Source organism: Nelumbo lutea, chromosome 1 (assembly GCF_056320005.1).
Source record: "Nelumbo lutea isolate HS-2025 chromosome 1, American lotus-T2T, whole genome shotgun sequence".
Lineage (NCBI taxonomy): Eukaryota > Viridiplantae > Streptophyta > Magnoliopsida > Proteales > Nelumbonaceae > Nelumbo > Nelumbo lutea.
Genome location: NC_142684.1, coordinates 182,958,173 through 182,968,587, shown reverse-complemented (window position 1 = coordinate 182,968,587; position 10,415 = coordinate 182,958,173). Strand labels below are relative to the sequence as shown.

The following is a 10,415-nucleotide window of genomic DNA, read 5'->3' as shown; positions in this document are numbered from 1 at the left end:
TTGGAAAATTCAGGGGAGCTTTTGACATATAGACACTATTAGGTGCCACATAAGCTCAATAATAAATAAATGGCTAAGTGTTGGGGAAAACATTAAAAGTGTTGTTTTTCCAATGGTTGCCTTTCACACAAATTGAGAAAATGTTTATTTAATAAACAATCTTATCAAATAGCATTTTGAAATAATTGCCTATGTGGTGATAGATTGGTATCACTTTTCAAATAAACAACCATAGAACCAAACACCATCTTGTTGTTTATATGGTTTTTGGTTCTGTTGACGTTTATATAGAAAACAGTACAAGCTTGGTGCCACATAGGCATTTCCTCCCATAGAATTTGAAATAGTATTTGATTGTTTCGATTTGTGTGAGAGTCATATGTTGGAGAATCTGTCCTTTAATATTTCCCCCCAACACTAAGGTATTTTTTCAGTATTCAGCTTATGTAATGCACTTAATGGTGCTTGTTGCTAAAAAATATCAAAAAATGTTTTTCAATCAATTTTTTCGTTTTTCAAAATAAATGTTGTACAAACATTTATTAAATAAATTCCAACCCCCTTAAACGTCTTGGTTTTGGTTTTATAAATTTTCCCATACATTAATCCATGGAAAATTTCTTCTCTAAATCCTTGACCTCATTTGTATGTGTTTGTTATGTGTGACGTTTATGTAATGCAAAAAGACGTATAGATCATGTTCATTTTGCGTAAAAATGGGGGATAAGTATGTGATTTTCATGAAAATGCAATAATCCCATGTTCGTCTGCCACTACAATGGGGTCCATGATAATTTTTTTTATAAAACCTAAAGCGTGGGTAAATTATTTATCCACCTGCCAAAAATCCACTCACGTTGTTTCTCATGATTTACTTAAATAATCCTTGTGATTAAATAATCCTTGGCCAAGCCTAGAAAAACACCTTATCCGGATGACACAAAAGAACAAGCCCATATAGGTACTGCATAGTCCCCTTGCGTTGCAGAATTGCTTTTTCTAGTTTTTCCTTCTACTTCTTGCTTGGCATCGTTATGCATCAGCTATCAAATGTGGTTGAGTAGAAGTCATAAGACTCAAAACCTTCTTTATATACAAACCCAAGTTGCTTCCACTCTTCTGGTCGCACTTGTAATGGATAATATGAGGTCCTACACCCCCTAATGTTGCTTTCCACATTGGGATGCAGCTTCTCACAGGACCTCTTCTCAAGGAACACTATCACATCACACGGTTCAAGTGGCGGCTCTACAGGAAGTACACCAACCTCATCTCATGGAAGCTGTGGAAGCTACAACCCACCTTCTGGTGGATGTGGTTTTGGAATGTGATCATCTTCAGAGTTGAATTACACACCCCTGTTGTCTTATATGCTTCTGGGTTTGTTTCAAAACTTGGCAAGGTAGTTCATGCTGAGGGACTAGAAATTGGCCGAACTGAATTCCACTTTGAGATCCCTCCACTTCTCATCTGCAATCAAAGTCACCCACACCAACAACAGGTTTTATAAAATTATTATGGCTGGCATCTGTTTTCGGTGGAAAATGCATCGATGTAAAATTCAATTGATAAGTTTTAAATTTTAGTGGACTGTAACCCTTATATTGAAAACAAACGTGTAAAAACACGGACTGAATGCAGAATTTTACACTAATTCATATTTACACCGAAAACAAATGCGTACAAATGCAAACTAACAATAGAGTTTTACATTGATTCTCATTTACAACGAAAATAAACGCAGCCTATACAATTCCAAGAACCTCTAGCTCCGCAGAGTATTAAAGAAACTAAAACCCATGTGCTCTTTTTCCTTTAATAAATCTCTTTGACGAACCTGGATTAACATTCCCCAGATATTCTTTTTATGCCACTCTACTCGAATTAGAAGGTCATCAACCGGCCTGAAGGTTTAAAAGTGCAACAATGATTCGGAGCTGGTCATGAATAATCTTATGGGGAATGAAACAATTATTGGAATGTGCCATGATATTTGCACAAGTTTTGAGGTGAATATGCATTATTCGTACGCCTTACCTGTAGCAAATGTGGCGGCACATTGGCTGGGTAATGATGGACACAAGGATCCTCCTTCCATTAATTCTAGTTGGATCTTTTAGCCTTATCTGTCCGAGTGATTTATGGGGACGAACTACCCCAGACTTGTAAAACCCTCGTGATGTATATTCCTTCATGAAAAAAGAAGGGAGAACCTATGATCAATCAAATACCACCTGATTGGTTCACCTTTAAGGTTCAAAATATTGATACGCCCAATACACCAATAAGGGCATATTGGACGAATCGATACTGTTTTTCCTTTTACTTTTTTTTATTTTTTTTCTAAAACCGATTCATGGAAACCGATTTAAGACAACTCTACCCCCTTGAACCAGTCAGACCCCTGATACACCCACTATAAAGGCATACTGGAGGGGTCCTGGAATAATACACATCAACCGATACGTATCGATACCTTGAACCATGTCTTTATAATACCAGTTGATTGATCACAAGAATTTTCAATATCACGCCTTTCCGGTATCATAGTTGAACCTAAAAAAAAAATAAAAAATAAAAAAAATCAGTGATCTACAACCACAGACTATGCCACCAAATATAAAATTCCTGGATCAGGAAATAAACCAAGAAAGGGGCGAACATGGAATCTGTCTCCCATCAATTCTGGATCTAGCGGCATACCTTCATGGGCTAGGGGATTTTCATTTCCAATTTTATTGTGGTGGGATTTTAGCTTGACGCAAAGAACAAGAAGCCCTCCGGTATGATCAAACGGACCTATCCATCGGTTACATGATTCTACAAGAGGATAAAGAGCTACCACAATGATGGATGCCATTGCTGTTAATAGCAGTGATCGTATTAGCAAATAAAACAAGCCTCTCTGAACTCCTGTATAACATTAACAAAGAACTGAAGCACACTACAAACACTCTATCCTACTCTATTTACTTTAAGGAAAACCAGAATGTCTAAACTGTGCCCTATCTGATCAAGATTCACAACCAGTCCTATTAGGAAGGGAGAAATAAAGGGTCCTCCTTGTTCTGGTAAATGTTGAATAACTGTTTGGAGTATTTAGCAGCCAGTCTTTTGCATTCTTCGAGTGCTCTAGGATCAAACCTCTCCAATTCCTCAACGGACTTCTTCAGATCTCCACGTGGGTCCCCATCTGTAAGAAATTCAGCCAATGTGGTGCCCCTAGAAAGAAATGTTCAAGGATGGAAACGTACATAAACGGATAAAACAAAGCTACATTCAATAACCACTGAATTTACATATACATTGGACTCCAGATCTGACAGTAGCGGAATACTAGGCACATCATAGTTTTATGCCACCTCTCCTCGAGGACCTCAACACGAGAAAATGCAATTGAGCACAACTGTTGACAGGTTGCACAAAACTGTTACGTACCTAGCATTGTTTGTTGCTAGCAGATCCAGACTATTATAAAAGCCCTGAATGAGAAATGGGAGGATTAAACTTCTAATCTCCTATTTGTAATTTTGTACCATAGGTTGGGCTGCAGATAGAGGTTGATCTGGTTATGATGGGACTTATCTCAAGAGACTTGGGAAAAGTTGCTAGATTGCGGGTCCCTATATGAACCTAAAGGTGCAAGTGTAATACATAAATGAAACAACTTGGAAGAAAACTATCAACTTCATTAAGTAATGCAGGGAAAGGTGCTGGACTTACTACACCAGAACAGTTGCTCACTGCTTTTGTGAAATTCAGTACATTTTATTCTCTTTTATAACCAAAATAGAAAAGAAAATTTTCAAAATAATTAAGCCAAGTAAAAATGGCTCACAGTTTTAAAATTTTGTAAGTAACAGAACATCAATGATATAGGACATGTTCACAGGTATCTTATTCTGATAAGAACATGAGGCGTGAGAGACAGCAAGCTCCCAAATCTTGGAAAGTGGTACAGACTACATATACACAAATATATCTAATCAAAGTAGGCATACCACATGCCAATAACCACGGTTGTACATATTCCATGTTCTTGTGCGCTTTGTATTTTGGCAAAATATAAAAAGAAAAAATGTAGCATGTTGCAATCAGACTGAGCTTCTGATGGTACATAAAAATTTCATAAAAAAAAAAAACTGAACAAAAGATGAAAGTTACAATCTTAGGTGACAAGGAATCAAGCGGCACACCCAACTAAAATAAATCCTTGGCCCTTGCTCTAACACCTTAGGCTGCATTTTTTTTGCGGTGTAAATACCAGACCGGTGTTATTTTACACTGCAGTCCGTTTTTGTAGCAGTTTGGATGAAACGTAAATGACCGCCAAAAATCAATGTAAATACCAGGTTGAGTTTTACATCGGTTATTGAGGGAAATTTCTCTCTCATAAAATCGATGTAAATCTTTACATCAATAATCACCACTTTTTTAAACCAATGAATGCAGAACTCCTCCAGGCCAGTATTTACACCGCATTCAAACACATCCTTTGCAACACCTACTCCTCTCAACAAGACCCACAACCTCAAAATACAAACAAAACCCCTACCAACAAGACCCACTCATAGTTCTTTACTAATGCAAAATAAACCCCCAACCTACAATCCTTTTCAGCCCTCTTAGTTTTTTACCAATTCAGTATATCCCTATCATTACCAAGGTCCAAAGTATCGCATGTATCTTATCGTATCATTGGGTTTCCGATACACTTATTTAAAGGTGTCTTCAGGAAACCAATCCTTTTATTGATTAAGAATGTAAAAATATGTATAAAAATGAAATTTTGAAAAAAAAAACAAAAATAAAAACTGTGTGGGGTAAAAAGTATCGATATACCCATGCCGATACATTTGGGTGTATCGATACTTTAAACCATGACCATTACACCTTTGAGACATCTAAATACTTCAATAAATTCCATCTTTTTCCCATCCACCCTAAAATGAAAACACCCTGACCTACTAGATGGACAATTGGGCTTTGTAGATGTCAATTTAGGACTTCCCATTGCCTCCACTTCTAATTCCAATACACTTTCCAGGTATGTTTCACCACCTCAGAAAAACAACCCTAATTCTTTCCCACCTCTACTTCTTTATCAACCACTTTCTTGTATATCTTAAATGCTTGATCAATTTCTACTTAATCATCCCCCACTCTCTGTCACCTTATCCTCCACAACTTTTACACAACCTCCTAATTCTATGAGCCACCTTTATACCAAGCCCCTTGAGCAAGCCCAAACAAGTCTAATGTTAGGTCTTAAATTCTTACTGTACAAAAAACAAGCCCTTTTTTTTCTAATGTTGTTCATTTATTCTTCTTAATACACGGAATATTTTAAAAGATAATGAACTATAATTAAAATTATAAAACCATTTTTCGTACAGCTTTAAGAATTTAAGACACTAACATAGATTTGTTTGGGCTTGCCTCAAGGGACTTGTGTTGGGGGTCCGAGGGGGCAAAGCCCCCAGCCCAGCCACCATGACTCAAAAAGCACAAAATTTGATTGAGGCACATGCCTCAGTTGAGGCATAAGGTGCACCAAGTGCACACCTAGGCACAAAAGGTGTGCACCTTTTCAAAGGGACTGCACCTGGGACTAGGTGAGGAGCAGACCTTGAAATGCACTTCGCCTATGAACCTAGGTGTGCCTTTTAAATCACTGATGGCACCCCCTCCATTTAGGAGGCACGGGATCAAACATGCTAATATGCAGGCAAAGTCTTTTGTAAATGGAGACAGTGTAGATGGCAGTGACTCCAACATCCCCAATTGCATGTCCTGATGTCAATACATCTTGACATAACAAACTAGAAAATAACTATTAAAAAACTGAAATTAACCAAAATTAAAAACATCCATAAATTATGAAACTACCACTCAACAAGGAATCAAGTGAAATTTGATTTTCTCCATGGATTCCTTCCCCGCTTGCACCCGTAAGAGAAATTATATGTTTTTTACCAAAGAGAAGTGATATGTTACAAGTTGAACGGGCTAAAAAGTAAGGGCGTACATTCAGTCGGTTTGGTTTGGTTAGAATCAAGGACTTGACTGACTTTTTGGTTTAACTAATATCATAAACCAAACTAAATTGAACTAGATTTCAAAACTGAACCAAATGGAGTTCAGTTCAGTTTAGTTTGTTTTGGTTCAATTGGTCCCATAAATGAGATGTTGAAATTTGATATAAACCAAACACAGCCTGCATAACTATAGTTGTCTTTGGTTTTAGTTCATGATCCTTGTTAAACAGAATAGAGGTGAAAGACAATGGAGCATAACAGAGGACGCATTTTAAGATGCAAATATTAAATAAAATATTATATATTTAATATACTAATATGTATATTATATTTGTTTGATTTATGGTTTGGCTCAGCTGAAAATTTCAGTCAAACCAAACTGAAACCAAAAACCAACATTTTGAAAAAAATTGAATGCGAAACAAACTAACTTATTCAGCTTGGTTTTCAATTAAATATCTGAATTTGAACACCCCTAGCTAAAATTGCTAGCGGCAAACCAAAAAGGACATGTGTTGTAGTAAGAAATAATTTAAGGGCTCATAATTTAACAAGGGACATGTCACTGAACAAAACAGGACTGATGCAGCCAACACAAGGCATAGATGATGATGATTCCTTCCCTGCTTTCATGCCTGCAGCAAACATTCTATAAGAAAAGATGGAATTCATAATGTACATTAGATGTCCATTTGTGCCAAATAAGTGAGAGGAAAGAGAAAACCATATAAAGAAATTTCTCCTTAAGAATCCGTAGAGTGTCAGTGTTTGACATGAACACTTGGTCCATGTAACACTGGTTACAGCACATATTGTTATAACTTTAACAATATTTATTGTTAATAAGCTCAGTAAACAAATTACTGAGTCACACTAGAGAAGGAAAAGATGCAGACGTATCCATACAAGGTATCCATACAAAATATAAATGAGATGACACTTCATTATAATCAAGGTAGAGAGTTTCAATTATAGTTATGAAAAGCTCGTTTTTGTCAATATAGAATAATCATAAAAGAAACTTTCCTAATGCATACCTGAGAGCATCAAACTTATTAAACCCTCGGTTATTGTAATACAAAGAACCCTTCGCTGACTTTTCCTCAGATGTTTGTTGGCGATAAAGAGCACAAACAGCCTTCAAACACAGTTCAGAATCCTTTTCAAATGATGAAAGCATATCAGCCTCATATTCCCATCCTGATTTATTATTTTTGTTCCTTCGGATTCTTGATAATATCTGATAAAAGGCTTCACCATCTGTTGAATCTTCTGAATCACTAGAATCATTTTTGCTTTCTGAATCATCAGAGCTATTAACAATAAATCCAGACAAACTTTCACTCTCATTATCTGATCCAGTTTCCATTTCATCCTCCTCAACATTGTCAGCAGTTACAAATATTTGATTCTGATATTTAGGACCACAATTTGCCAACTTATTCAGAGAGGTTCTTTCTACCCCACCCTTTTTTTCTTCGCACTGTCTCAAAGTAACTATACGCCGCCTCAGTGGGGTTAGGGATTCTTCAGGATTGACAACCCCAGAAGTAGGAGAATCTAAGGGTCCACAGCCTAACTCTTGGTGTTTCATCATCTTAAGTTTAGCAATGGGAATCTTATCTTCATCATCATCATCACCCTCACTCTCACTGGTAACTATATTGGAAGCCCGTTTTCTTTTGGGTGCTAAAGTGAATGGGAAATTCTCCTCACTACTGCTCTCATTTTCCCCCGTTCTCTTATCTGAGTTTTCCTTCATCAAGCACTTCTTCTCCCTTTCATTGTTCAGAATACGTAGAGAACAGTCAACAGAAGTAGCAGTCACTCTGCTGTTTCTGATGTTAGAAGTAGGCAAAGTAGCAGCCCCCATTTCATCATCACTTTCACTGATCTCAATGACATCCCCAGATGCAGGTATGAGTCTGGGTATGACATTACTAAGCATGGATGGAGGTGTCTTTTTGTTGTTCTCTTCTCTCTCAAATACTAACTGCTTTCTAACTCGAGTTCCATATTGCACCTCAGTTTCTAAAGAAATGCTTTTTTTCTCTTCCTGATCATTAACCAAAGACTTAAGTCGCATATTAATAGAAGGTGAACCTGTAGCTGTCCAAAAAAAAAAGTGAAAGGTACAATGAAAGCTGTACTACTATTTTCTTTCATGGCCTACATGTGTGACAATGCATGTGAATTACTTTCTACTGAAAGTCAGAGTAACATTAACATATAATGTGAATCCTCAGGCTCAGTTTGGAAGGAGTACAAATACAAATTTGTAGAGTACAAAACCATACATTTTATATTACTTTGTATGTATTTGTACTTTACATATTTGCATTTGTACTCCTTCCAAACTGAGCCTCAAGAACAAAAAGTTATCTTTTGTATAAGAGAACAAAAAAAGTCTCTTCATGAAAACTAACATAAACTCCTACAGACTATATAATGTACAGGAAAAAAACAACACAGATTAAAGCATAAATGTGATAAAGAATAAAAATCTGACTGAAACTAAATGAATTTGTCAATACCTCGGACCTGAACATGTTCATTTTCTTCAACTGGGGAAAAGCAAATAGACCCTTTATTGCCAAAAGATTTAATCGTTCCATCATCATTTAGCTCTCTCTCTTGGGTTTGCGGATTGACCAAGTGAGAATTACTGATTCCAGCATTTTCTTCATCTTGTATTTTGATTACATTACTTAAATCCTCTTTGTCATAGTCAGCTCCTGCCTCCTCAGATCTCAAAGACGAATCCACTTCCTCCAACCTTGAGACTCGCAACTCCATTTCTCTAAAATTCTTCTTCCAAATCTCAATCTCATTCTCAGCCCTCCTTTTAGCAGACTCTAAGGCCATATTCTCCATCTTGAGTTGAAGATGTTTCTCCTTTGTATCTTGCTCCATCTTCTTCATCTCCTCCGATAAATTAATATTTCTTTCTCTTGCACTTTTCTCTCTTTCACAACTTACTTTGTAATCCTCTTCCAGACGAGTAAGCCTCTCCTTGATGTCGTCATAAGATCTCATGTGCTCCCTTAGCCTATCTTCAACATCAAGTTTTCTAAGCTCCAACTCACTAAACTTGTCTTTTAGAGTTTCGTGGTCTTTCTTTTTATGCTCAACTTCCATTAATAAAACCCTACAACGATCTTCAGCCTCCCTATTCTTTTCTTCCAACTCACTAGACCTTGTTCGATAGAATTTCAACTCTTTTTCTAATTCACCCTCGGGTCTCCCAGAACCGTTCTCTTTAAACTCCTCTGAATTTCTCTTTTTCTCGACCTCCATAGCTTTTATATCGAGCTTCATCTAAACCCGCAGTCCTGTAAACCGATTTCAAGAAGGAAAATATTTCTGAAATGCTGTGGTTTTCGTTCTCCTCCGCATCAATGTCAGCGGTCACGACGGGACTTCCAAGTTCAGAAACCCTAATTTCGTACATTTCATCAGACATGTTTCACAAAGCAAAACAAGAAAGAACAAAAACAGCTTTTAATGGAGAACGAGGAAAACTAAAGCAAAGGAAAACAAACTAAAACTTCATGCAACAGCATAATGTTCTTCGAAACCCAACTCAACCCAAGGAACAACGGATGCGGTTTCAGAGTTTCTAATTAAAGAGGAAGATTAAATGAGCAAAAGAGGAAGAAGAAGAAGGTAGAACCAAAATGATGCTTACAGGTTGAGATTCTGCCCCTCCAGACTTTACAAGACCTCTACTTCTTCGGACTATGCAGTTCGGGGAGAATAATGGACGAAACGAGAGCGTCAGACTGTAGTATGGAGGAAGACTCAAATAACCGAAAAGAAGCCCCGGAAGAGAATTAACGTTTTGCCCTTACATGTTTCAGAAGAAGAAGTTGTGGTTCGGCTACGTGGCAGCAGGATTCTTTGCAACAGATTAACATGTGCACGAGTTCAGATCTGCGCCCTACAGTGTCCCACATCACATCTTCGCCATGTATTGAAAACATCTCCGGAACTGGTATTATCAGTGGAGATGTTTTCAATGCACGGCAGGGATGCGTGTGAGACGTTGTGGGGCGCAGATGTTTCCCATTCCGACCCACGCATGTTAATCTGTTTGGTAATGTTTTTGTTTCTTCCAGTTTTTCGAGACCGGATCTGCTCCTTATCCCTGGCGCCTCACAGGCGTCTCATACGAACATCATCATGCATTGGAAAAATGCTCCATGGCTGTGAGGCGCCCATTTGTGAGGAGCAGATCCCGTCACATGTTTTTCACCTTTTTGATATTTGGTAAGGAAAAACTTTGGCTGGAGTCAATAACCTTTTTTGTTGTGAGAGTTTTTGGTTTGGACATGTTACCATGAGAATGGGCAAATTAATAATTGCCCATTGATTTAT

The 10,415-nt window shown here is 37.4% G+C and overlaps 2 protein-coding genes across 7 annotated transcripts; both read right to left on the bottom strand.

Moving 5' to 3' along the window:
* Positions 1-1,638: 1,638 nt before the first annotated feature.
* On the bottom strand, positions 1,639-2,860 carry LOC148879681 (uncharacterized). The gene is made up of 4 exons (XM_088961303.1): positions 2,704-2,860; positions 2,477-2,556; positions 2,038-2,189; positions 1,639-1,904 (listed from the first exon to the last, which is right to left on the bottom strand). Exons 1-4 carry the CDS (start codon positions 2,858-2,860, stop codon positions 1,766-1,768), a joined length of 528 nt encoding a protein of 175 aa, XP_088817429.1. The 3' UTR covers positions 1,639-1,765.
* Positions 2,840-10,025, bottom strand: LOC148879680 (uncharacterized). 6 transcript variants are annotated; one of them, XM_088961297.1, is made up of 4 exons: positions 9,727-10,025; positions 8,573-9,475; positions 7,076-8,147; positions 2,840-3,222 (listed from the first exon to the last, which is right to left on the bottom strand). In XM_088961297.1, exons 2-4 carry the CDS (start codon positions 9,354-9,356, stop codon positions 3,036-3,038), a joined length of 2,043 nt encoding a protein of 680 aa, XP_088817423.1. In that variant the 5' UTR covers positions 9,357-9,475; positions 9,727-10,025; the 3' UTR covers positions 2,840-3,035. The 6 variants fall into 6 exon arrangements, with proteins under 6 accessions (XP_088817423.1, XP_088817427.1, XP_088817424.1 ...); XM_088961301.1 differs by having other exon boundaries at positions 2,840-3,193; XM_088961298.1 differs by having other exon boundaries at positions 7,076-8,141.
* Positions 10,026-10,415: the final 390 nt, after the last annotated feature.

Bases quoted from the DNA above. Each gene is read 5' to 3' on its own strand.
- LOC148879680 (XM_088961297.1), bottom strand. From the start codon at position 9,356: ATGAAGCTCGATATAAAAGCTATGGAGGTCGAGAAAAAGAGAAATTCA. The intron at 8,148-8,572 runs GTATTGACAAAT...TTTTTTGGACAG, and splicing joins TGAACATGTTCAGGTCCGAG to CTACAGGTTCACCTTCTATT. The intron at 3,223-7,075 runs GTATGCATTAGG...ATTTCTTTCTAG, and splicing joins AATAAGTTTGATGCTCTCAG to GGGCACCACATTGGCTGAAT.
- LOC148879681 (XM_088961303.1), bottom strand. From the start codon at position 2,860: ATGGCATCCATCATTGTGGTAGCTCTTTATCCTCTTGTAGAATCATGT. The intron at 2,557-2,703 runs GTATGCCGCTAG...TTTTTTTTTTAG, and splicing joins AAATCCCCTAGCCCATGAAG to GTTCAACTATGATACCGGAA. The intron at 2,190-2,476 runs GTATCGATACGT...TTTTTCATGAAG, and splicing joins TTATAAAGACATGGTTCAAG to GAATATACATCACGAGGGTT.